The sequence below is a fragment of the Podarcis vaucheri genome (assembly GCF_965113315.1).
Source record: "Podarcis vaucheri genome assembly, chromosome: 15".
In the NCBI taxonomy this organism is placed as follows: Eukaryota; Metazoa; Chordata; class Lepidosauria; order Squamata; family Lacertidae; genus Podarcis; species Podarcis vaucheri.
In genome coordinates this window covers 30,086,014-30,112,549 of record NC_138753.1, presented here as the reverse complement: position 1 = coordinate 30,112,549, position 26,536 = coordinate 30,086,014, and the positions used below count along the sequence as shown (strand labels likewise).

The 26,536-nt window shown below is 54.8% G+C and overlaps 1 protein-coding gene across 13 annotated transcripts in view; it reads left to right on the top strand.

Annotated features, from left to right (window-relative positions):
- Positions 1 to 237: 237 nt before the first annotated feature.
- PHLDB1 (pleckstrin homology like domain family B member 1) overlaps positions 238 to 26,536 on the top strand; it is a 44,302-nt gene continuing 18,003 nt past the window's right edge. For 3 of the 13 annotated variants that reach the window (XM_082200217.1, XM_082200214.1, XM_082200209.1), the window contains exons 1-6: positions 238 to 690; positions 4,741 to 4,812; positions 5,513 to 5,636; positions 5,934 to 6,104; positions 19,097 to 19,222; positions 20,129 to 21,483. In XM_082200217.1, the coding sequence (XP_082056343.1) occupies positions 4,753 to 4,812; positions 5,513 to 5,636; positions 5,934 to 6,104; positions 19,097 to 19,222; positions 20,129 to 21,483 (1,836 nt within the window). In that variant the 5' untranslated portion in view covers positions 238 to 690; positions 4,741 to 4,752. Of the gene's footprint in view, positions 691 to 4,740; positions 4,813 to 5,512; positions 5,637 to 5,933; positions 6,105 to 13,399; positions 13,470 to 17,504; positions 17,686 to 19,096; positions 19,223 to 20,128; positions 21,484 to 26,536 lie in introns of those variants that run through there. The other 10 variants (XM_082200219.1, XM_082200220.1, XM_082200215.1 and 7 more) reach the window with 8 other exon arrangements.

The window sequence follows — 26,536 nt, the reverse complement described above, 5'->3', positions numbered from 1 at the left end:
AGCCGCAGGGGCATTCCCAGCCCTCGCTGGAAGTGCAGACTGAATCTGTCACCTTTGCATGTCAAGCAGCTGGTGCCACTAAGCTGCAGTCTCCCTCCATTGCGACCAGGAGATCTCCCGTCTCCTCCGTACTCCCGAGAAGGAGGAGGCCACTCTCCCTCGGAGCACGTGCCGCTGCCAAGGGACCAGACGGGGCGTCGAAGTCAGGCGCAGCCAGCCAGCCAGCCAGTTGCGCCCCGGCACCTCTCTTGATCCAGCCCTTTGTTCAGGCTCTCCTGCAGCGGCGGCGGCGGCGGCTCGGGTTGCAGCCAGCGAGCAGCGCCTCTCCGGTTTCCAGCCCTGCCTGCTCCTCCTCCTCCTCCTCGGGCACAAGCCGGGGGGCACTGCCAGTCCCCGGGCGGGCGGCATCCGGCGTGCCAGGCAGGTCACGCGCCGGGCAGCGGCTCATCCCAGCCTGGCACAGAGCGCCCCAGGAAGGGCGGCGAACAAAGGCCAGGCCCGGGGAGAAGGGGCGGGGGCTCCTCCGGCTCGCCCTCCTCCTCGGGCTGAGGCGGAGGGGCGGCCCCTCGCCGAGGAAAGAGGAGTCCGGTCTGGGCGAGGAGGAGACGCGGGTTCCAGCGCTCCGCTCGGAGGCATCGCGAGCGAGCGGGCTCCGCAGGTGGAGGCGCCCCGTCGGGGCCACCAGCCAGGTAAGCGGGACGGGGCGGCGAAGGATAATTCCCTTCTTTGGACGGGACGCACCTGCCGGGGATGGAACTGGGATGGGGAGGGGGGCTCTTTCCTGGGCTTGGGGCGGTTCCCTCGCCCCTTCGAACCCCCCCCCCAATCTTCCCCTCTCCCCCCAGCTATTGTTCGTATTCGTGTCTAGGTATATACGAGTGTTGGGTGGGGGCGAGATGTCCATGTAGCCAGCGGTGCCCCCTCCCTTATAGGCGATTGGCTCGACTCCTCTCTTGTCTATCTCCAAGGGAGCTCCTTCCTGGATGGCACCTGAAGGGGGCACCGGTGGGGGGGGGGAGCTCGCCTGCCCGCCTCCTTGCCTGGACGGACGTGGCGCATTCCACACATTTTTGGCATTTCTGTTCCCTAATCCGCGCAGCGAGCGAGTCTTCGGGACGGGAGAGAAGGAGAAGGGGGACCTGCGGCGTCTTGGCAGGAGGGGAGACTGGCAGCCGCATGCAGCCCCCTCCCCGCGCTGCTGGGGAGCAGAAAAGAGGGTTCCTGTATCCTGTGCCAGAATCCCGAGCGAGCGCCCTAAAGGGACGTTATGAGTACAGATCTCCTCCAACAGTTCCGGTGGAGACTTAGGGACAAAAGATCTGGGTCATCGAATATGGCTTGTGGACAGGATTAAGCCGTGTGCGTCGCTCTCCCCACCTGAAACAATGTAATGCTTTTCTGGCTTTTTAAAAAGTGCACGTTTCCTTTGTTGAGCTGACAAGGGAGTCGGCTGGAGACTTTAACGGTGACAGCCTCTTTCTGTTTGCCTGCGCTGCCGGTTTGTGGGAGGCCCAGGTGGGGAGCAAGGCGAGGGATAGATAGCACCTGGACTCATTTAGGACAAGGTGGAGGGTCTTCCAAAGGCACTGGGGTGAAGCCACCCCAAAAGCCAAGGCACCCAGAGTGAGCAGCAGCAGGACTGATCAGCCATAACCTCCCCACACCCCTAGCAGAGAATCCCTGGGAATGCTCTCCCAGTACAGGAGAATGGCTTTGCTATGATGTTCTGGCTGAACCTGTGGAACTCCTGCCTGTCATAGTGACAGGAGGCATTCGTGGAGAATGAGTGGAGGGATGCTGTCTCTTACTTGCAGGACTCTTAGAGAGTTCCTCTTTGTAATGAGATTTTTATTAAAGTTTTTCATAATATAACAAAACGGCGTCTACAAAAAAAACACACACAAAAAGAATAAGAATATGGAGTCCTCTTTTAAAAGTAATTCTTAGCCCTTGCGACCCACCAAGGATAGTATCTCTATCCTCAGGGAGTTTCTCTTTGGATCTTGGGAGACCTTGGGACAGCAAATGCTTTTAGTGCATCTTTAAGTTCAGTTCTCTCTCTACAGCAACAGAGCGGAAGGCATCCGGTCCACCATTGAGACGGCTGATCCCTTTGGAGGCAAAGGACAAATTGTCTGGTTGCCTTGCCTGGTTGTGGCTAACCTCCTTGGGGCCAGTTCTGTTTTGTGCTCAGGGCGGTGCCCAGAATGTTCTGAGACTTTCTTCACAAATGAACCAGGGAGCCTGTTGCTCTTGGAAGGGTTTAATGAGCGGAGGGCAATCCCCCCTCTTCATTTAATCAGGATTTGCCAGTCCTGGGAATGAGGAAGGCATCGTGTGTGCGTGACATTTTCTGGCAGCCACAGAGAGCCATCCAGGGATACCTCTCTCTTGGTACTTGGATGCTTATCTGGTGGCAATTTTGAATTCACCCAGTTTATTGGTTTCTCTCCCCAGCTTGAGTTGGGTAGCCAGGATCTGAAATATCCTTCTGCTAATGTTAATGTTGGAGAAGCACATGGCTGTGAGCATCCCATGCGGCAGTGAGCATTGGTGGGCTTCCATGGTTGCTTTTGGGGCTGCAGCTGCCAGGTTGCTGCCTAACTTATTTGGGGACACGGGAGCTGAAAGGAGACCTCTGCCTCTTGGGGAACTGGGGAGGGGGACTCCTGAGCCAGTGTGCCTGGTGGATAGATCTAGCTCTTGGTTTGTTTTCCAAGGGGAAGTGGCTGTTGCCCCTGTTATTGTCCGCTGTTGCCTTGGCAACCTGTGGCCTGGGCTGGGCCTCCCCTCTTCGCCTGTGGATGGGACAGGAAAGGCTGCTTCCTCCTGGTGACTCAGGATTGCAAAGGGAACTGGCCTCCAGAGCCTCTTGCCAGCTGTGGGAACGGCAAAGCTTTCGGGTGGCCCTCCAGGAGTCAGGATGGTTGTCTTGGATGACTTTTGAGGTGAGTCTCCCTTGCTTGAGGGGGGCCTGGAGGCCTTTGGGGACCCTCTTTGCCTATAGGCCTGGACTGTGGAGGATGCACACATTCCTCTTGGCACTGTGGGGAAGGCTCTGCTGCTGTGTGGCTCTTTGACAAGCCCTCTTTAGCTTGGGCAAGCCTTGCCAGTGCCATCTGCGCCCCACCACTGGCTCTCCCTCCTTCTCCTTGTGGCGGACTCTCCTGCATGAGGACTGGAGGGGTGTGGATGGGCAGAACAGTTCTCACTCTGGTCCAACTCAATGTGTGTGGGTGGTGTGTGGAGCTGGTCACCCTGATCTTGTGTCATCACAGGCTTTTTGGCAATCCAGCCGTTGTGGGCGGCCAGGCCTTGGCCCAGCTCAAGACCAGGGCTGCCGCCCCCAACTTTCCCAGGCTCTTTCCTCGGGGGGAGAGGACAGGCCAAAAGCAGCCTTGCCTGGGAAGGGAGTGGCCCACAAGGAGGTCTGTCAGCTTCTTCTGGAAGGGGCCACATCACAGCTGGGTCTCACAGGCAGGTTTGCCCTTTCTCCCTTCCTTCCCCTTCCCTCGGAGGACCTTTTTTCTTCCTCTCTGTTTTCTCTCTGTGTGGTTTGTGTGTGTGGTCCGGCTAGGAGCCCCCGCAACTCGCTCGGTCCCCAGGCCCAAGAGGAGGCTCGCAGCCGTCCCGGGCCCACTTTTTTCTGGAGCTCCGACCCTTTGGCATTTGCTGCCCGGCCACTCCCAGCCACACAAGCGCCTCATTCTCTGACCTCTTCACGGAGAAGAAAGCCGCCTTGTCGCTGCTGGCAAGGTGGGGTGTCCAGCCTCCCTCCCTTCTCCAGAACAGAGGCTGCTTGTCAGGGCTTGTGACCTGCTGGAGCAGCTCTGGAGGAGAGAGGGGAAGGCAAGGGAACAGGGAGACCACCCCCCCACCCTCACCAAGGCAGTTCCTGAGGAGGTATCCCCTCCCTCAGACTTGAGGAGAAAGAAAGGCAAAAAGCCAAGACTTCTGGCTGCCTTTTCTGCTGATGAAGAACTCTTGCATCCCCTTGGGAGGACCTGTGTTCGTTTCAGGGAGGTGGGAAAGGGAGGGAGGGAGAGTTCAAGGCAGAGGCAGGCATGTGCTTCTGCCCTGCCGCAGAGGGGGCTGTGGGTTGGGGGCTCCTGACCTGTGCCAGTGGTGCACGACTGCTTTGCCTCTCAGGTGGCCCAGGTGGCTCCTCCAAGGTAGGGCAGTGTTGGGACACGGCCTGAGGTGGCGTACTGTGGTTGTCATGGTGGCCTCCCAAGAAGGGGGCTGGGGGTGCAGAGATCTGAGGTGCAGCTGATAGAGAGAGAAAAAACCAGAAAAGGGACAATGTAGTAGAATCGCTGGAGCTGTGAGGGCATTAAACATGTTGTCAGTGTGATATTGCTGCTTTTCATGTACACTCTTCCATGTCTTTCAAGTAATCATGCCAGAGGGCCCAGTAGGTCTGTTTACAGTCTGGATTTCAGATGGGATGAGAGATGAGGGGATTGGGGTGTGTGTGTGTGCAGACACAGTTGGGTGGTGAAGGTAGGGTAGATGGGGGGGCAAGGGATTATTCTTGGTTAATCCCAGATTCAACATATGGGTCTGAGAAACCTAGATTTTATTTTAATCACCTGCTTCTGCACTATTCAAAGTGGCTTTGATGCAGAAGTCAAAACAAGATGGTCACTCAAGATGTGTTGTGGGGGGGGATTGATCTCCTAGGTGGAACTTTGGGTCATCTTCTGGGCTAGGATTTTTGACCTTCCCTTTTCCTTTAAGGGGACTGTTGCCATGGAGACCTGTAACCGCAATGTGGCCAGCCCAGCTGGTCGAGTGCAGGCGCGTCTACAGGTGAGCTGATGTTGTGAATGGAAAAAACAGCAACTTGGAATATTGTGAATGAAAATACTTGCAAACAAAGCGGGGTTCTCACCCTCAGGCCAGTGAGAGAACCTAGGAAGGGCAATACAGGGCCTTTTCGGTGCTGGCCCCTTATTTATGGAGTCGGCCTGGATTCAGCTTTGTTATCTTTTGGCAACGGTTGAAGACCTTCCCTAGTTCTGTATTGTAACTAAGTGCTGTGCTATTATTGGTTTTATTAGGGTCTCTCCCCACAAGGGGTACCACCCTGAAGCAGGCACAGGGGCTGCAACCTTTGTGTGCATCAGCCCCAAATGACCAGGAGATGCTTCTCCACTGCAGTACCAATGGCCTCCTCCTCTCCTTGGCTCATCAGCCTTCTGGGCTTCAACAGAGCAGGGCTGCTCCCTGCTCCTCAGCTCCGGTTATTGTCCAATTAGGAGGATTGGCCCTAAATCCCTTAGGGTTAATTGGCTTGCTCTGTGATCCTATTAGAGTGAGCTACAGACCCTGGATACTGCCTGCAACTGGGGCAGTTCTCTTCCTTCCTCTCCCACCTTCTCCCGAATCTCAGCCAGCCTCATGCCTTGGCCATCCACCCCATTCCCTTAGACCCACATCTCGCGGTGGTGGGTGAAGATGGAGGCTCCAGAGGAGCTGCAGCCAGTTAAAGCTATTCTCCACCCTGCAGAACAGTCTTCTAGACCTGACCGAGACAGGCAAAGGCCTGAAAGTGCAGACTGAAAAGCCACATCTGGTGAGCCTGGGCAGCGGACGCCTCAGCACTGCCATCACTCTCCTGCCTCTGGAAGAAGGTAAGTACCTGCAGAGCTGGTTGGGAAGCCCCTTCCTATGCAGAGGACAATATCAGGGCATCAGCCAGGAAAGGTGGCCCAGCAGAATCTCTCCAACCTTGATGCGCTGGCACATCCAGTTTAGGAATCTCTTTTGGGCAGCCTTGGCTACTCTCAGGCCCCTGGCTGTCAAGCTCCCTAGGTGAGAGGGGGCACCTGCTTCTCCTGCTGGTAGCTAGCCAGGCAGAAGAGCCGCTTGGGGGGCAGTGGCTGCCCCATATCCTGCCCTGCTGAGCATCTGCCTGTGTCTCCTTGCAGGCAAAACCATGCTGGGCTCAGCCGCCGGGGACATTGTGCTGCAGGGGGCCGGCGTGGCACCCAAGCACTGCTTCATCGAGAACACGCACGGGACTCTCACTCTGCACCCCTGTGGCAACCCGTGTGCCATAGATGGCTTGGCAGTCACACGCCCCACACGCCTTTCTCAAGGTAAGGAGGCTGATGGGTTGGTGGTTTTCCTTGTTCCCTTTCTACTGGTGGGAGCAAACAGCTACTTAACACTCTAGCCCGACAATAAAAAAAATGACTCTAACAACCTCTGTCAACCACATATACAGAGTAGCTTTGTTGGCAAGGAAGCTGATTACATTTCCAAAGGCCTGGGAAAGCAACAAATGTTTTCGCCTTGTCCCAAAATGAAGCCAGTGGGTGGGACTCCTGAAACTCCCTTGGGAGGGCTGCAATGGGATGTGGTTTTGTTCTCCCCCTCTCCCAGGTAGGGGTCATGGCAGCTGATGAGCAGAGGCAGCGGCTCCTTGGATGCAGGGGGTGCCTGGAGTTGTGGGGCAGGGACCTGCAGACCCATAGGATGTCCTGCAGGTCCAAAGGGTTATTAGAGGATCCAGGATTGCAAACATTTTATTTGTTTTCTTAATGTAAAAACAAAACAAAAACTCTCAAGTGGTTTACAGAAGATAAAACACGTGCCCACATTCTTTTGAGGATCAGCCTTGGAGGAAGGGAGAAGAAGGGTGGGGGCAGCATGCTGAATTCTGGTAGGGGCTGTGGAACTCACTTTGCTTTTACCTTACTAGAGTTTAGCTTGGCCATGCAACGCCTGCTGCGGCCTACGTAGGTCCCTGGCCTGTGGACAGCCAGGCCTGACTCCAGCATAGTCATAGCTGTCAACTTTTCCCTTTTATTGCGAGGAATCCTATTCGGAATAAGGGAATTTCCCTTAAAAAATGGGGAAAGTTGACAGCTGTGCCATAGGTGGCTGCTGGTCAGGCACTCTTTCAGTTTGGCTGTCCTGGTAGTTGTTTCTGAGGCAAGGCTGAGTCGCTTGGGGCCTACACCCAGGGAGGACAGCAGTGAATCAATCTGCTGCCGGTGTGGTTTTTCATCATCTGCAAATGAATTTTGGCTCCGCTCTGCCTGATGGTTTGCTGAGTTCTGCCTTTGGCCTGGCCTGAGGAAGCTGTGGGGAGGGGCTGCTGTCAGACGAGGCCCCTCCTTAGCAAGGATTAGACTGCTGTCAGATATCAAAGGTCCTTCCTGACAGCTGCAGCGCTGGCACGTGGGCGGCACAAACAATGGCCGAGACTGTCTGTGCAGAGGGACGCTTGAGGAAAGTGGGTGGCTGGTGGACTCCAGGCCAGGCAGTGCCCCAAGGGGGACTTGGGGAACCCCCTTCCTGGGGGGTCTGGAGCATCCACTGGGACCCCCAAAAAGTGTGCACTGCTGTTGCTGAGGAAGGTTCACTGATGGGGCCGCACCAAGATGCTGGCACTGCAGCAAATCTCTCTTCTCTGTGGCTTTTTGTCCTTGGCAGGCAAGCAGGCAGGCTCTTGCTGGCACAAACAAAGGGAAATTCAACAAAATAGGAACAGTGACAAGTCCAAGCTCGGAGAGGGAAAGAATGTCTTTAGCCTCCCAAGTTTGGGCCGGCTGCTGGATAGCGCTTTGCTACACTCTTTCTCTGCACAGATCAAGAGAAAGGGGGGGGGCGGAGAGAAAAGCTGTTGCTCGTCTGCCTGTCCTTGTCCCTGGGGCTGCCAGGGACACGGCAGGGGAGGAGGGGGCTGTTCCTTGGCAGATGCCAAGCTAGCATTTGCTGGGAGGCCGTGAAACTGGCAGTTCTGCAACACTCACTTGGTGGCTCCAGGCAGACTGGGAAAGCCTGCGTGGTTCTGCAGCTACCTTGATAGTAGACTCCTAACTGACTCTGGAGAGGACCAGAGCTTTTCTCCCAGCTGGGGTCTTCCAGACCAGGCCCTTGCCTTCACTCTACAAACTGGCCCCCTTGGGATCCACTCCCAAACATCACTGGTGGGTGGAAACTGGTTTGCTGAATGTGTCCACTCGCCAGTATTTCCTTCCCTTGACTGCTTTGCAGATGCTTGAGATGCTGCTATGATGTTACTCTTTCTACTCCCAAAGGAAGGGAAAAGGACTGAGGCTGCATCCTGGAGGCCTGGGATATCTTCTAGGTGTGTGGTCCCTAATGTCCAGGTGCTGGTCCCACCTGGCAAAGTAGGATGGAGTACACTTGGGCGATTACACCCAGAGTGGAAGGGCATGACACGTCCCAGTCAATGGTGCAGATACTGGCAGGAGGGAGGCAGCTGGTTTGGAGGCAGTTTTACAGTAGGACTGGGCTGTCTGCAATCTACAACCTACAGCAGCTATGCAGCTGGAGGACAGGGAATGGGAAGATGGATTAGGGGAATTTCAGAATTCCCTGGTGCTTGATCTTTAGTGATGCTTTCACCTGTGTTATCTGTTGTGAACTTGCACAGAATTCCTGGCTGGGTGGGTACAGTGCAAGAGCCAGCAGAAAGTCCGGCTCAGATACCAGGTTCAGAGAGAGGCACCAGTTGTGCACCTTTCTCACAGGTGCCACACACTGGGTTGAAGTTTTCATTGCACTGTCTACTGTGACTGCAAGACTGCTTTTCCCGACAGTCACTAGCAGTTCAGATCCCATTAGTGTGTAAGTAAACTGAGGACTTTTTGCCCCATAATGCATCCCTTTAGACTTGCCTACATGGAAGTGGATTTGCTATTTCAACGCCCAGTCATCCAATTTGGAAAGATCCTCATGGAGCTCCTTGCAATCCCTTTTTGTTCTTGCCAGCCTATTTTGTTTTACTATATGGCTTGCCATATGGAAACTTATTTGAAGCCATACATGATGGAAAATGAAAGATAAAAAATACTTAACAATTTGGTGTTATCAACAAACTGGCTATCTGACTGCTCACTCCTAAATCCGGGTGATTGATAAACAAGTTCAAAAACATAGGTCCCAATACAGTTTTTTGGGGCACCCCATTTCTTGCTCCCCTCTATCAGGAAAACTGCAATTTTATTCTTTTTCTTCCTGTTTCTTAACCAGTTTCTGATCCATAAGAGGATCTTATTCCATAACTGCTATGCTTACTTGGGAATATTTGGTGAGGGATTTTTATCAAATGCTTTTTGAAAGTCTAAGGATGTACTCTCTGCCAAAACACCCTTCTTCATGTGCTTACTGACAAAGGTTAATGAGACTTTTGACTTTCCCTTGCAAACTTCCTTTTTAACCCATCGCCTCATTCTTCAGAAGTTTCCTCTTTTGAAGTCAAATGTGACTGTACTTTCTTGGAAACTGCCCACTTACATCTTTCTCCAAGTCCTCCTTGGTACCACTAAGTTAGCATTCCCAGCATTATGTCCACGGTCATCTCCTCTCTGGTTGGTTCCTTGACCAGCTGTTCTAGGGCAATCATTTAGGGTACTGTATCTACAGACCTTTTTGTTGTGAGCGGAGCATACATGAGCCCAGTCTTACTTGAGTGAAATTCGTTCAATTTGCCCATTAGTACACCACTTCCTCCCTGACTTCATTCTCCATCTCCCAGAACACTTGCCAGGAAATTGACAGCATGTCTGTCACCAGTACTAGTCACCCACAGCAGTTCCATGGAGAAGTCTGCCCATTTAAGTCAATCTAATTCAGGCTTTTTAACACTGCCTGGCAGGAAGAGGCTCTCTAGGAATTCAGATGGAGTCTCTCCCAGTCCTATGTGGAAATGTCATTGGGGATTGAACCAGGGACATTCTGCATGCAAATCAGGTGTTCAGCTGTGGCCCTTGGAGATTCATTTCCCTCTTTAAGAACAGCCCTGTTGGGTTAGAACAGCCAGTTAAGCACCTTCTTCCTCCCAGTGACCAAGTAAATGTTTGTGGGAAGCCTAAAAGCAGGACAAGAGTGCAACAGCTTTCTTCAGCTATTGATGATGGTGATCTAACCTGATGTTGCAAGTTAACGGTGGCTGACTAATTTGAGATTTAAAGTATTTATTTGACACATCGAGTGACATGTTCAGGTCACATAAAAAGTAAAGCATAGTCGTATTGGTCCATAAGAAAATTAAAAAATAATGTTTAGGCCCACCAAAATACCACAAAACAGTATGCACTCTTTGTGCCTAGTAATGCAATGGCCCCAATTTGGTTTTTGAACTGATGTTCAGGATGCATTATAGCATTGCACACAGAATTTCCTGCTCTTGGGGGCTTTGTTATTTAATAATAATTACACCAAACCAACATACTCTTTGCATTGGCCTTGGACCACAGTGGAGAGCTTTGGTGCCTCCCCAGGAGGTCTCACCTGCCTGAAAGGGGGCTGCAAAACCACATGCCTACATCAGAAAGGTGCTAACACACAGGCTCCCATTTTGCACCCACATCTGGGCATTAAGCACATGCTGGTTCCAGCCCCTAGATATAGCACTGCCATTCCCTTTCTCCAATATTCAGTCCCTTATTTCCTCCTCCCTGTTGTCATTTTCTCTTCGGGATGGGGTCGGTGTCTGCTTTGTTGTGGACTGAAGAAACTGTTAAGCGAATTGTTGCATTCTGCAGAGCAAAGAATGGGGATCTGGAACTAGTGACCTCCTTAAGGACTCCCCCCGCCTCCGCCGCCCTAAACACACACATTTTCTAGGGAGCTCCTCCACACACCACCGGGTGCAGCAGCAGCCAGCCCTTTCATACAAAGATCACAGTGTCAGATTTTCCAAGAGACTCCATGTTTCCTGCCTGAATCACTCTCTTTCCCACCCCCTGCCCGCCCAGACCCTGGAAAAAGAATCCCATTAAAAATATTTTAAAAATTAATTGCCCCGAGGACTCCCCTGGGCAGAGAGAGGAAAATAGCTGAGCTACTTCTCTCCATGACTGAGTCAATCCCAGCCACACACACACACACAAATGCTTTCGCAAGGCGTGGGCCGAAGCCTGTTGTGCCTGGCTGGAGAGAGCGAGCAGACTACAGACACAGATGTGCTCTTATAGATGCCTCCCCCCTCTCCTCCCCCCCCCCATTGTGCTGCTAAACTGTGGTCTCACATGTGGGAGGGACGGAGGCAGCAGCAGCAGCAGCGAGAAGCCGGAGCAGCCCATCACCCTTCAAAGGACCCTGCAGCTGCCCTATATTTCCCATGCTAGTAAATCCCAAGGCTGCCCTAGTTCAAAGCACATCATTGCCACGTCCTTTGAAGGCTCATCCCAAATCGCAGCTCAGGAGGCTGAGGTGCACCCTGACCAAAAATAGGATCCTGGCAGGGGGCAGAAACTCCCAGGGGCCGATGCACCCAGAGATTTGAAGAAAGGGGTCTTGGGGTTTCACTCTGGCCCTTTTTAGTCATAGCTGGGGTACAACCTGGCCTTTGGATCTCTCCTGTCCCTTTGTCCAACCTGGGGGTGGGTGGGAGATGCTTTCTAACCGATAGCAGCCTCCGCCAATGAGGTCGTTACTCCATTTTAAGGAAAGGCTGGGCCCAGTCCATGCAGCAGCGGGGAGACCTTGTGCCAAGAATTTCCTCCTGGAGAGACAACTGGTGGCTTGTGCTACTACTAGCCTGCGGACTCTTGCTTTTCAGGGGTGATTTGGCTTCAGTTTCTGCCGGCTTGTCCAGGCCATCCAAGGCACTGGGCTTCTCCAGTTCTTCTTTTGAGGTACCTTCTCTTTCTCCCAAGCACTGTTTCTTTTTTATTTATGCCACCACCAACATCAGGCACCATCTTCAGCAGGTTTCCAGAGAGGCTTAAAAAGGTAAAGGGACCCCTGACCATTAGGTCCAATCGTGACCGACTCTGGGGTTGAGGCACTCATCTCACTTTATTGGCCGGTGTACAGCTTCCGGGTCATGTGGCCAGCATGACTAAGCCGCTTCTGGCTAACCAGAGCAGCACACGGAAACGCCATTTACCTTCCCGCCGGAGCGGTACCTATTTATCTACTTGCACTTTGACATGCTTTTGAACTGCTAGGTTGGTAGGAGCAGGGACTGAGCAACAGGAGCGCACTCTGTCATGGGGATTCGAACCGCCAACCTTCTGATCGGCAAGTCCTAGGCTCTGTGGTTTAACCCACAGTGCCACCCGCTGAAAAAACTTTAAAAGCACACCAAGTAGCCAGCTGAGTTTTCAACGGACCAAGCAGTATAAAAGCCAGGGCAAGTGAAAAGAGGTCTGGCATTAAGGCAGGCCCCAGGTGAGCCTCCATGGGGGAGCCTGCTGCCCCACTCCTTTCATGCCCCAGAGTGGTCACCTTGTGAGGGCTTGATCTTTCCAGTGAAGGGAAGAGGTGGCTGCTTTGCTTTCTGTGTCTGTCAACCTTTTCTCCTGCCCCTCTTTCAGGGCTCACTGCATCTCACTCTCATTTTCACTTCACAATGGCCCTGCAAGGGAGCTTAAGGTGCACGATAAGAGCAAGTGTCTGATGTCTGCTGCACCCACACTGTCTCTCGGGGAGCTTGTGAGCTAGCTGTGCAGGCACACTACCCTTGAGGCAACAAAACTGATTTGGGGGGGGGCATTCATTAAATCACACTCCTTGATCAGCTGAATCTGGAGGAAGTTACAGTGAAAATACTACAATTTAACCAGCCTGGCGTCATTCGGCGGCACAGATGCGGGTGGGCAAGGTCCACACTGCAGGGGGTGATTTCTCTCCCCCCCCCCCAAGAAAAGAGGGCATTCAAAATAATGCTGCGATGCTCTTGTATTTGGCAGCCGCCTGCAAAGGAGAGTCCAAAATTGTGTAGAGCCTAAATGGGGAAACAAAAAAGGTGGGGTTTTTTGTGGGTGGGTGTGTCTGGCGCTGTTTTTTCGCCTAGAGCCCGCTTCTTTCAAAGGGACGCTGAAACTGTTTAAGGACCCACCAGCCCAGAATTTATTGGCAGAGTAAAAGCGGGTGAGCGCGGCGCCTTTCCGCAGCTCTGAACTGGTCACGGTTCCGGTTTTCTCTCGGCCACCTTTCATGGCTGCCACCCCCCACCCCCACCCCCACCCCCACCTGGAGCTGAGTCGAGCGAAAGGGCTGCTGCTACTAGCGAGTCCTCCGAGTGGGGGCGGCCCCCGAGTCCCAGCCTCGATTCGGCCACAGCCTCGACGGGCAGTCTCGGTCCCTACCGACCTGCGCGAAGTAAAGCCCGGCCAGCCGCCTCGTGGCCAGACGAGGGCGCAGCCCTTCTGCCGTCCAGGCGCTGCTCCGGGGGAAGCGCCGGTAGCGACCCCGGCCCTGCAGAGCAAGGGCCTTCACGGCAATCCACCCCCCAACTCCAGGGGTCCCGTCGCTGCGCCCCCTCTTCCTGCCGAGACCCCCCCCCCCGAGGTCCGCCTCAGCGGCGCCCCCTCCCCGGTCTCCCCTGCCCGGCTGCGCGACGGAAGCAGGGGAGGAGCCGCCCCCTGAATAGACCCCGCCAGCTGGGGCCGGGCTTGGCACCGCGAAAGGCGCGGCCAGACCGGGATCGGGCGCGCCACACTGAGGAGGCGGCGGCGGCGGCGGCACGACGGGGGCAGGTGAGTGCGCCGGGGGCGGGGGCGCGTCCTCCTTGCCGCGGTGCCTTCCGAGGGAGAGAAGGCGGCGGCCGCCCCGGCCTCGGCGGGCTTGCAACAGGCGCTCCAGCCGCAGGCGCTATTTTTAGGAGTCCCCAAAGTGGCGCCGGCGGCTGGACCTGGCCGGGCGCAGATGCCGGCCCCCTCCCCCGGCGTAATGCGCTGTCGGTGCCGGCGCAGAGAAGCTGGGCGGGCCCAGGGAAGCGAGGCAGGCTGGGGCCCGCAATCCGGTTCCGAGTCGGCTCGGCTCGCCTTGCGCGCCTCCCCTCTGCCCTTTCCCCCAGGGACGGCTTCTGATCCTGCGCCAGGCCTGGCGGCCCTTGCGCTCTTTGCCGCCTCAGCTGCCCACAGGAGACGTGGCACCCGACGGGGGGGGGGGAGAAACGCATCACATGGTCTTGGAAGCGACCAGGGGGGTTGCCTGGGCCGCGTGGCCCTCAGGCCTTCCCTGGACGAGTCCAACCGCCTCCCTCTCTTATGCCCCCCCCCCATGCTTGGGTAGTTATGCCACCGGCCAGTGGGCGGTGCGCTGGCTAAGAGGAGCAGGTTGCGCTCAGAGTGTGGCTTCTGTTGAGGGGTCTTTGAGAATTGAGGGAGCAAGGTCCGGAAGGTCAGCCAAAAGGGCAGGGGGCTGCCACGGGGTGTGGGGGTGGGCGGGAATGGTGCTTGCAGCCCACCTGCACCCTGGATGGCTGGGATCGATTCCCTGGTTTGGATGTTTGCAGCTGCTGGCTGACTTGCGCCAAACATCAGTTTTCCTGGTAACTTAGTTGCTTTTTCTGTGCCATCCTGACTGAAGGCTCTTCAGGGCTATGTGGTCCTGTGTTGGGGATACACTCAGCCCTATACAGTGGTACCTCATGTTAAGTCAGTGGCGTAGCGTGGGTTGTCAGCACCCGGGGCAAGGCAAATAATTTGTGCCCCCTAACCCATGAATTTGCGCCCCCTAACCCGTGGATTTGCACCTCCTAACCCTAACCCCCAGATGTTGCGCCCGGTGCGGCCGGCCCCCCCTGCACCCCCCACACTACGCCACTGTGTTAAGTACTTAATTTGTTCCAGAGGTCCGTTCTTAACCTGAAACTGTTCTTAACCTGAAGCACCACTTTAGCTAATGGGGCCTCCTGCTGCTGCCTCGCCACCAGAGCACAATTTCTGTTCTTATCCTGAAGCAAAGTTCTTAACCTGAAGCGCACTTTCTGGGTTAGCGGAGTGTGTAACCTGAAGCGTATGTAACCAGAGGTACCACTGTAACATTGGTCAGACTTGAAAGTTAGACGGTGAGCCTGTTAGGACCAGAAGATGAACAACAGGTCATGCAAGCCACTGTTTTCAGCCGCAGTTTATCCTTAAAAAGGAACGTCAGTGGTCCACCTTACACGATTGTTGTGAGCAAGGTGGAGGCCATGATTTATTGCTGCATAGTTGAACTGCTATAGACATTATAATAAGAAGGGTCCATATGTGCCTTTCCCAAGCAGCCATCGGGATCAGAAGTCCAGATGGGGAGCAGCTCAGCTGTGGGTGATTTATCTCTGAGATCCCAGCACAAAGGCCCAGCGATGCTGCCGAGGAGGGAGGGGAGCAGAGAGATTTAGAGAGCAGATTGTTTGGAGGGGGGGATTTGACATGCGGCAGTTCTGGTGCTCCAGTTGCACCAGAGCTTGGTGGGGCACAAAGCCCTGGGGACGTTCCCGACTGCCCCTTTCCTCCCCCTCCTTGGCTGTGTTCCACATGCTGAGCCTTGTATAGGGATGGCAGAGAGGCACAGACTGCCCCCCCCCCTCTGCAGGACAGCCACCTGTTCTTTCGCTGGCTCCTGCTTTTACGTACTTCCGCTTCTTCCCAGGGTTCAGGCAGGACAGAGGACAGAATGGTTTCCTCTCCTCTCTCCCTCCCTCTCCCCAGAGTGATCTTTCCTGCCTCCTGACTGGTATGAAGTGTTTGGGGACTCAGGGAAAGGTGGGATGGGAACTCTGAATTTGTACATGTCTGTGTTGCCCGTATAACTTAAGTCAGTGTTTCCCAAACGTTTTTGGGCAACGGCACACCTGTTTACCGGAAAAAAATCTCGTGGCACACCACCATTAAAGCCCCGCCCCGTGACGTCAGCGTGCAGCGTCACGCCGGGAGGGACGCACAAAAGTGAACGTTTTTTCCCTTCCCCTTGCCGGGGTGGGAGGAGGCAGCAGAGCGAGGGACTGAGGGACGGCGGCAGCTGAGGCGGCGGCGGCTGTTGTGGTGGTGGCGGCGATAGCGGGCGGAGGAGGAGCCGTCGCCGGGAGTTGCTGCTGCTGCTGTTGCTGCTGCTGCCCGGACATGCCGGCCTCCTCCTCCTCCTCTGTCTCGCGCTCCTCCCTTTTGCGCGTGCTGCCCCGCCGCTCGGCACCACCACCGCGGAGCCGCCCCCGGCTCGACGCGGATCCTCGCCGCCGCCGCCTCTCGCCGCCCGACTCGCCCGCCTCCCTCCCACGGCACACCAGCCGGTGTCTCACGGCACACTAGTGTGCCGCGGAACACCGGTTGGGAAACACTGACTTAAGTCATTTGGGAGGTCCAGTGGAAGAGATGCTTAATCTGACCCCCGGGGAAAGTAGCTTGCCCACAAGTCCTCCTTTCATCCTGCCTGAAGGAGGAGTGGGGGGGGGGCAGCGCTACCAATGCTACCAATGCTTCCACAGGCCTTTCCTTGAGAGGAGACATATTGTGTCGCACGCACAGAGCTGCAAGATTCATTGCTGCGTTGTAAGATAAGCCTGGCAGCTCCCCTCTGGAGCTGTGGGGGTTGGGAGAGAAACCAGTTTTTTCCCTGGGGGAGAAACATGCAGGGATTGAGCAGCAATTTTCACTTCTCCAGAACTCTGCCTAGTAACGTGATCCATAACGTTGAGTTTATTCGCCAGCTCCTCCAAAATGCCCTATATTCCATTAAGGTAAAGGTAAAGGTACCCCTGCCCGTACGGGCCAGTCTTGACAGACTCTAGGGTTGTGCGCTCATCTCACTCTAGAGGCCGGGAGCCAGCGCTGTTTGGAGACAGTTCTGGGTCACGTGGCCAGCGTGACATCGCTGCTCTGGCGAGCCAGAGCCGCACATGGAAACACCGTTTACCTTCCCGCTAGTAAGTGGTCCCTATTTATCTACTTGCACCCGAGGGTGCTTTCGAACTGCTAGGTTGGCAGGCGCTGGGACCGAGCAACAGGAGCACACCCCGCCGCGGGGATTCGAACCACCGACCATGCGATCAGCAAGTCCTAGACGCTGTGGTTTTACCCACAGCGCCACCCGCGTCCCCCTATATTCCATTACCAGCCAGCAAAGCCCTCATGCACTCTATAGACAAAATAATAAAAAGACACACAAATCAGACATTAAGCGATGGCTGCATTCAGAAACCAGTTGGAGAACATTTCAACATACTGACCTTTACAGTGGCCGTCCTTGGAGAAAAATGCTCTGTTCCTCCAACTTTTACATGCTTTTCCTTCTTTACTTGTGTGTGGGTAATTGTAACTTTTTAGTTTAGATAAGAAGTGACACGATAGAAGTATATAAAATAATGCATGGAGGAGGTGGAGAGAGAAAAGTTTTTATTCCTCTCTCAACGCTCAAACTCATGGCAGGGATTGTCGACAACCTAAGTGGCTTTAAAAGAGTCTTAGGCAAATTCATGGAGGATAGCCCTAAATATGGCTAGTAGCCATCGTGGCTATGCTCTGCATCTCCAGTAGGAGGCAGTGATGCTTCTGAACACTGTCTCCCGCTCCCCATGTGGCAAGGAGCAGATATTAGGGTTGTGTGGTTCAGACTCCTGGGATTAGCTAAACATGCAATCCCATCAAGAAGGAGGTGGGATGATTGTGATGTTTGCACATTTGATCTTGGGAGCCATGTGACTGCACCTGATTAACAGAAAGCAGCAGCTGCACCCCAGAGGAAGTGCAACCTGCTTGGAAGGTGCTCAGCTGTCTTTGCATCCAGTCCTGCCAGGGGAAGGGTTGGTCAGGGTTACTATGGAGCACCCAAAGGCTCTGTTTTTAGTAACCTTCAATTTCCTTGGTTTGTTTTTAAAATGGCCAGGAACGTGCTTGCCAACATGGCAGTTTCTGAAATCCAGGAATGTGTGTGTGTGTGTTTGTGTATCTTCTCTGGGTGATGTGGACCTGCCCTGGCCAGGCTCTGGTGAGTCCAGAGGGATTTGACTCTGGCATTTCGGGAGCGCAAGTTGTGGGTTTTTCTCCTTGTGGCCAGGAAGCCGGCAGCCGCCACTGCAAAAGGAGCAGCTGCTGGTGCCAGTTTTTTTCCTGTCCCATTTCCCAAAAGAAGCTGCTTCTACCGCCTGCTTTGCTGCATGATCAAGGGGCTGTGAATTCCTGGTGAAAACCAGGGGTCTGCCGTGGGGTGGGATGTCAGCCAAGCCACCCAGCCTTTGCATAAGTAAGATAAAGAAATGCCCTTCCTGGCTCTCTGTATGGACCGGTCCCAATCCCTCCTTAGAAGCAGGGTGGCCTCTGTGGCAGGTGCTGGGTGGGCAAAGTCGGCGCCTCTGCTAGTGCACCGGTGGTGTCAGGAGGAGTGCGCAGGAGGGGGTGTGGCGGGCCTCTTCTTTTCCACACCTTGCTCTCCGCAAACGCTGCTGCACATTCCACAGCAGCGCTCCAGGCAGGAGCTGGCTTGTCGGCCAGCCAGGGAGCTGGAATCCTGCCCCTGCAGGCATAGAATCCTGCTGCTCCGCCTCTGCGCATGAATCCCCCCCCACCACACCTTTTGTGTGCACAAGGCAGCTTGTCATTGCCCTGTCATTCACAGAGCTGCTCACAGACTTGGACAGCTGGGCTGGAGTGGGAGTGCAAGGCTGGGCCCCCGCAGCATTCACAGTGGAAACTGTTGCTGCTATTATTTAACCTCAGCCTGCTTCCCAGCATCTGAACCCCGTCAGCAGGTTGCGGCTCTTAGGGTGGCCTCATTTGGCCTCCTGCAGGCCAGGCTGGTCTTGTCCTATTCCTTTAACTCGGGGTGGGTCACGGTTGTGGACCGCCAAATGTTGCTAGACTGGAGCTGCCATAATCCCTGGGCATTGGCCGTCCTGGCTGAGTGCTGGTGGGAGCTGGGAGTCCTGACAGCTTCTCAGGAGCCACAGATGCACCCCCAACTCCTGGTTTAACTCTTCCCAGTAGCTATTTTTGCGTTTTGTGGCCTTTGCTGTTCCTTTTCTGCCCACAGCTTGTTGCCATGTAACATCTGGCACCCACCTGATCACTTTTTGACATTTTTCCAATATCATATTGTATGTGTTGCACCAACTCCATTAAAAGGGACCCAGCAGGACTCTCCCTTGCAACGCTGTCCTGGGAAAGTGACAATGGGCTGTCTTGGTACTGGGCCCTTCGCAGGGTCAGTCATATCTGAACCCCAGCCGTTTGGAAGAGGCCCCAAGGCAGGGTAGTCCTTTTTGCAACCCCTGTGGGACGTGGGGAGAGGGGAGATTGCTGTGTGACCCCAAAGTATGTTTTAATAGGGTTGATTTCCTGCTCAGTCTGTGAGATCACTGTGAATCTTCCTCCTCCCCATCAGTCCTCTCATTTTCTTCCAGGGTGTATGATCTGCCTGGGCCAGTCGACCTTCCTTCGGTTCAACCACCCGGCTGAGGCGAAGTGGATGAAAAGCATGATTCCCAGCGTGGGGCGAAGCCCTGCACCCCAGCATGGGCTCACAGCAGGTAGGAGAATTTCAAGGCAGAGGTTTAGGTACAGCACAGCCCCCTATCCTTGCAGTCACTTGGAATAGCCACATGACCCTTTGCCCCTGATGTTCCCTTGGCCTTCGTAACCATTGGGGTTGTTGGGGGTTGAGTACCCCTAGCTCCCTGTCCAGGGATATTATTTCTGGGATGGGGGAACCTCTGCTGTTGTGCTGTGGTTTGGAATTACTGCAGCTCCTTGCAAAACCATATGTCAGGAGTGCTCTGATGGTGTTTCCTGCTTGGCAGGGGGTTGGACTCGATGGCCCTTGTGGTCTCTTCCAACTCTATGATTCTATGATTCTATGAAAATGTGAAATGTGATGCCCTTCTTTGGGTGCCTCCTCCATGAGAGATCTGGAGGAGAACATGAGAACGGGCCTTTTCTGCAGTAGCCCCCTGTTTGTGGAATGTTTTGCCCCAGGAAGTTCACCTGGTGTCTTCATTAAATACCTTTAGGCACATGGCAAAAACACTGCCTTGGCCGATTGACATCCAATGCCCTTTTAAAATGTGTTGAGGAGGGTGGCGATATTGGGTTGTTTTTGTTTTTATTATGTATTTTCTGCTTTTATATCATGAGCTTATGTTGCAACCACCCTAAGACCTATGGGGATAGAAATTTAATATGCAAATTTATACAAATTTAATTAATGTTGGTTGTGATGTCTCAGCTGCTAATGCAGAACTTGGTGACTTGAGTCCAGAGAATTTGATAAGCCTCGATTTCGGGGGAAAGTTTCCCAGCCGCAGAAGTTGAGCATGGCTCATAGGCAACATGTGTGGGGTTACGGAGCTGCAGTAGTTGCTGGAGCAGTGGGGTGGGAGCAGGAGCAGTGGAGAGGCAAGAGCTCCCCCAGCCCAGCTTGTCTTTTCTCTCCACAGAGGCCCAGAGCCTTCTGAACGGCAACCAAGATACGGCGAAGGCTTCCCGGCACAGCCACAGCGCCCTGGTCAGCTCCATCGAGCGGGACTTGCAGGACATCATGGACTCCCTGGTGCTGGAAGAGGAAGGCAGCACTCCCAGGCAGCTTCCCAGCAGCCGTGGCAACGCTCCGTCGCCAGACTCCTCCGTCGTGAATGGCAGGGGCGGACGCTACCTGCTGTCGCCTCCCCAGAGCCCTGGCGCCATGTCTGTGGGATCCAGTTATGAAAACACCTCCCCACCCTTCTCTCCCCTCTCCTCTCCCGCAAGCAGCAGCAGCTGCGCCAGCCACTCCCCTGGCACCCAGGACCAGGGCCCTTCCCTGCCTCCGGTGGTGCCCGTTCGCTCCTCTAGTTTCAACCACACCATGCTGACTCCTCACGGCGGGGCCAGCTTGGACCTGCCGAGCAGCGCCGGAGGCCCGAAACCGACACGGGGGCCGGTGAGCCCACAGACGGCTCGGAGGGCCACACAGGAGAGTCCCCGGAGCCCCACACCCAGCCGCAGGGCCCGGCCCTCAGGGGAGAACCCCCGCCCGGGCCCACGCAGCTCCCCTCCACCTGCCTTGCCCACTGGCCTTAGCGACAGCCTGCCAGGAAGCCCTCGGGTACAGCCACCCACCAGCCCACGCCTGGCCCCCAAATTCCAGTCGCCCTCCACCCCACGGACCAAGGCCGCGGCTCTGCAGGAGAGGCCTCCCAGCCCTTTCCGGGAAGTGCGGGACACGCCTGCTGGCACCTCCCGCCAAGGGCTGGGCAAAGGCTTCCCGCCGGCTGAGCCTGCCGGGTTTGTGCCTCTCAGCCAGTCGAGCCGGGCCCTGCAGCCGCCCGAGAGCCCCCGACTCAGCCGGCGGCCTCTGGAGAGCATGCGGGAACTGCCTCCTCTCAGCCCCGCCTTGTCCCGCCGGGCAGTGTCGCCAGCCCCTCACGGCGGCCCCCCAGTGCAGGCCAAGGCCGGCGAGGCCCCCTGTGGCTGGCGGAGAGAGCCCATTGAGGACCTTATGTCTGCCTCCTTCTCCTGCCTGCGGGGACGCAGCCCCTCGCCCACCCTGCTCGCCCGGGAGCCTGGCCAACGCAAGCCCAGCTACACAACCGGCCTGAGCCCTGCCTACAGCCTGGGCTCCCTGACTTCAGCCTCGCCGCGTCAGAGCCCCCGCCTGCACCGGAAGTTGTCTGGGGGGCTGGAGCTGACGCCGGGGCCCCTGCGGGAGCGCAAGCACAGCATCTCGGAGCTCAGCGGCGACGAGGGGGAGCTGAGGGAATACCATCGCTGGCAGCGCCAGGAGCGGCTCCGGGAACAGGAGATGGAGCGGCTGGTGAGTGGGGCACCTAGACCCCAGGTGGTGGGCACAAGGACCTCTGTAATGACAGGGGGGTCTGCCGGTGCCTCGGAGGTGGTTGGGCTGCAGTGTTAAAAATTAGCCAGGCACCAGGCGTGTTTTGCGACATGTGCAGGACCTTTTGCAACCAGGTGGAGATCTCCAGACACCTGGAGAGGTCAGACTGACATCACCATCTGTCTGACCTCTCCAGCTTTCTTGAGCAGCTAGGCAGAAAAGCTTGTACACTGCATTTCTGTTTCACTTTATTTCTCTAAGTATGGTTCACACACACCCCTACAACAACCCGGTGAGGTGGGTTAAGAGGCTGTGGCTGACTCCAGGATCACCCAGTGAGCTTCGTGACTGAGCGGGGATTTGAACCCTGATCTCCCAGGTCCTAGTCCGACACTCTAACCATTAGACCACACTGTCTTCCTACAGTGCTTCTGGTTGAGAGGCAGCAGAATTAAGTAGGTAAATAAATAAGGGGAAGGCAAAATGAAGCTTAAAGAACGAACCAAAGCATATTTTTTGAAGCTTGAATTTGTTGTCTTTGATGTTTTAGTGTGTTGTAAACCGCTTTGACATTTTTTTCTTTAAAATATAAAGTGTTAGAGAAATGAAATGAATAATATTAATATTTTTTTTAAAAAATCCAACACCGATGTGGCAGCTGTGACCTTGGTTTAAGGTGTCATTTGGCAATTAGCTTGTATATCTGAGTTTCTAACATGTTAGATGTGGAATGAATGAGGGAATTCTGGGCAGGCCGAAGGAATAACCGTTCGCCAGAGAGAAGGGAAGGTTGGGGGGCTGCGCTGCCAGGAGCGTTAGGGATCTTAAGCGAAATACATGCATTTCCTTGCAGCCAACAACTAGGGGTGCTAATTGTTTGAGGGGGATGGGGGTGGAAGTCAATGATATTTCTGGAATTTCCAGCTTCGCACATGCCCAAGCCTTGAGCTGCAGTTACCAAGATGTGTTATCAGGGGGTGTTATCAGGGAGTGGGCAAAATCAGCCTGTGTGTCAGGCAGGTAGCAAGGTGTTGGCAGAAATAGCTGTGTGGAACAGTTTCTGTACAAAACACAGGGGAGTCAGACCCCTTTGCAAGAGTGTCTGCCTGGGGAAGTGAGGCAGGAATGTGTGGGTTGTGATCCCCTGCAACAACAAGCTTTCCCCCCAAGGCACACCTGGCTCTTGGATGAGGGGTGAGGTGGAGCTGCGAATGGGGGGAGAATGGGGGGAGTCGGCTTGTAACCCCAGGCCTGAAACGGTGCATTCTCTGGGATTTTCCCATGCGGCCCAGACTGAGCATGCTCCGTTTGGCATTTGTCGCTTTGTTTTATGCTCCGCCTGCCTGCAGTTAACTCTTGCAGTTCCTATCTGGTGATAAGCACCTCCTAACCAAACATTCGGATGTTGCCCATCACGGGCCCCAGTGCTCCCCGGGAATGGCACAGAAGGGGCCCCAATGCACTCCGATGAGAGAAAGCATTTTTCATGCAGAGTGCAGTTAAACTATGGAACTCCCTCCCCCAGGAGTCTTTAAAAGAGGATCAGACAAATTCGTGGTTATGAATGGCTACTAGCCATGACGGCTGTGCTCTGCCACCACAATTGGAAGAAGCAGTGCTTCTGAATGCCAGTCGCTGGAAACGGCAGGAGGGGAGAGCGCTCTTGTGTTCGAATCCTGCTTGCGGATTCCCAGGCATCTGGTTGGCCACTGTGGAAACCGGATACTCCATTGGCTGGATCCAGCAAGGCTCTTCTTATGTCCTTAACTGTTGACTCTGGGCGGGACCCTCCCTGGCAGAGCTAACACCAGGGTGGGGTGCTTTGTGTGCCTGCCCAGCCTCTGAGCCCAGCTGCACCACGCAGCTCCTAGCCGGAGTAACTCTGCAGCCTTTTTGCCCAGCTGGGCCTGGGTCTCAGGGCTGGCTGTGTGCCTGCCTGGCTCAGACTGGTGGAGCGTGCCACCTTGGGCTGCTGTGCCAGCCCCCAGCTACACCCTGCAGGCTGCCTGTTGTCTCGCCAGTGGCTGGGCACTGACTCACAACTGCTTGTTTGCACAGCTTGTGTGATTCACAGAGGAGGGGGGGGGAGGCTGTTGCTGCTGGGCCCGCACCCTGCCATTAGCCTGGTCACGTGCCGGGGTAAGCGGGGAGCGTCTTTTTCGGTTCTCGGCTTTGTTGTCGGAGGCTGGAGGTGTTTGTGTTCCTTGCCTGTGAAAGGCCTGGAGGGATGTGTCTGTGAGATGAGAGTCACTCCGGACTTCACTGTGAGTACCGTAAGCCTGTGTGCATGTTGCACGCTGCTCGCCTCTCCATCCCACTTGGCACTCTGCACAGCCGATGCAGCGGCAGGGGTGGGGATTGATTGGGGGCTGTTCTCCCAGGACAGAATTTGCTTTGATCTCTTGTAGAAGTTGGGGGGGGGGGCTGGGAGAGATGAGTGTTGGGGGTTGCCCACGAAAGCCTGCTCTAGTCCTGGTAATGCTTAGGTTGGCATAGGATCCTGTGTGTTCCCCCCACTGCTCAGCTGAGCTAGGTAAAGGTAAAGGTACCCCTGCCCGAACGGGCCAGTCTTGACAGACTCTGGGGTTTGTGCGCCCATCTCACATCTATAGGCCGGGGGCCAGCGCTGTCCGGAGACACTTCCGGGTCACGTGGCCAGCGTGACAAAGCTGCATCTGGCGAGCCAGCGCAGCACACGGAAACACCGTTTACCTTCCCGCTGGTAAGCGGTACCTATTTATCTACTTGCACCGGGGGTGCTTTCGAACTGCTAGGTTGGCAGGCGCTGGGACCGAGCAGCGGGAGCGCACCCCGCCGCGGGGATTCGAACCGCCGACCTTTCGATCGGCAAGCCCTAGGCGCTGAGGCTTTTACCCACAGCGCCACCCGCGTCCCATACATACAAGCTAAAATAGGGGTGCTCTCCTGAGACTTGGATTTCACTGTGTCCTGGAGGGAAAGTGGCAGAGCTTCTCCTTGGCAGTTTCTGGTGCTTCCCTGGTATCCCTGCAGCCTCTCTTCCCCCCCTTGCCCCCCCCCACAATGCCTCTTCTGTCCTTCATTGGTTAGCAGCTGACCTGGACAGGAGTGAAAAGGTGCATAGGCAAGTGAGGCCCTTCTCCCAGTGGGATGGGTGAGGTCCAAGGGTGCCAAACTTCTCCTTCCTGCTGGTGGTTGGCTTCTCTCTCTGCCAGCTCTAAAGGGCACCTGTTGTAGCCCAGTTGAGGTGGCCCAGCCTTGAGTCAAGGTGTATCAGGCTCCTCAAGGCGACATACTCTGAAAGCACATATGTGGAGCCTTCAGAACCCTATAATGTGGCTCCTTGCACCAGAGCAAGAGAAGGGCTTTCTTTCCCCAGAGCAGCTGCTGCCATTGTACAGTGGTACCTCAGGTTACATATGCTTTAGGTTACAGACTCCGCTAACCCAGAAATAGTACCCCGGGTTAAGAACTTTGCTTCAGGATGAGAACAGAAATCGCACGGCGGCAGCAGGAGGCACCATTAGCTAAAGTGTTGCTTCAGGTTAAGAACAGACCTCTAGAACGAATTAAGTTCTTAACCTGAGGTACCATTGTATAGGCAGCTCTGTAGGGAAGTTTCCTGAGCCCTCCCTGCTCTAACCATCTTCCTGCTCGGGAAGGCTCTTATAATTTCCTTGGACTCCTGTTTTAGGTAGCTGCTGGCTTTATTGTTTCATTCGCCAAATCAGATGTTTGTTTGCTTGCTTGAAAGTATTTTATATACCTTCAATCCGCACCATATAGCAGGACAGTATACAATTTTATGGGATGCGGGTGGCGCCGTGGTCTAAACCACTAAGCCTAGGGCTTGCCAGTTAGAAGGTCGGCGGTTCAAATCCCTTCAACAGGGCGAGCTCCCATTGCTCGGTCCCTGCTCCTGCCAACCTAACAGTTCAAAAGCACATCAAAGTGCAAGTAGATAAATAGGTACCGCTCCAGCGGGAAGGTAAATGGTGTTTCCGTGCGCTGCTCTGGTTTCGCCAGAAGCGGCTTAGTCATGCTGGCCACATGACCCAGAAAAACGGTCTGCAGACAAACGCCAGCTCCCTCTGCCAGTAAAGCGAGATGAGCTCCACAACCCCAGAGTCGTTCACGACTGGACTTAACTGTCAGGGGTCCTTTACCTTTCATACAGTTCTATATATATGATCATTAAAATGACTGGCTGCTCAAGAAAACAGATGCACGGGTCTGTTGGCATAAAAAGATCTTCACGAGGCACCTGAAAGTCAAAAGTAAAGGTGCCTGCATGGGAGCAGCAGCGACACGTAGTACCCAACTGCTGGGGGAGGCCAGTTGGGCATCTGTAGCATGGGGGCAGGGAGGGGAGGGGTACAGATAGCTGCTAGCACTTCTCTGAAAGAGCTCTGCGATAGGGCTCAGATAGAAGGGCTCATACAAGCCTTAATTTTCAAATTGCATTTATGCCAGATAAATATTGTAAGCTGCTGGGGGAAGGCTTTCAGTAAATAAAAAGTCCAATGGCTAGCTGCAGCAGTTGGACCAGACCTGAGTAGTTCCACTTAGTCTACCCTATTCTTTCCCATGGTAACCCCACCCCGAGGTGCCAGGTGCGTTTTGCTACTGGCGCGAGTCCAATTGCGACAACGCGGAGATTTCTGGGCACCAGGTTGGCAGCCGCAGTTTTCAAAACCTTGGTTAATACCATTTCCATTTCCCTGGTGTGTGTTTCTCTTCCTAGCATACTGAGACAAATGAATGGAGTAAGCTACAGTCAAGCAATGTAGTTGAGATCATAGAATCATAGAGCTGTAGTGTTGGAAGCGACCCCCAAGGTGAATAGACGTTGTGGCGACTGTAACCTAGGTTTAAGGTGCCGTTCAGCACCTTGCTTAAATATCTGAGTTTCTGCCCACCAGAAGGGCAGAAGGACCACGGCTCTCCCCTTTATGTCTGTAGTATTTCTGCCCTCTGTATTTCTGCTCTCTGCCTTCCAGGGGATCCCAGGGCAGAATTTCATTGGCCTTGAGTTTCATGAGATGACACCCCA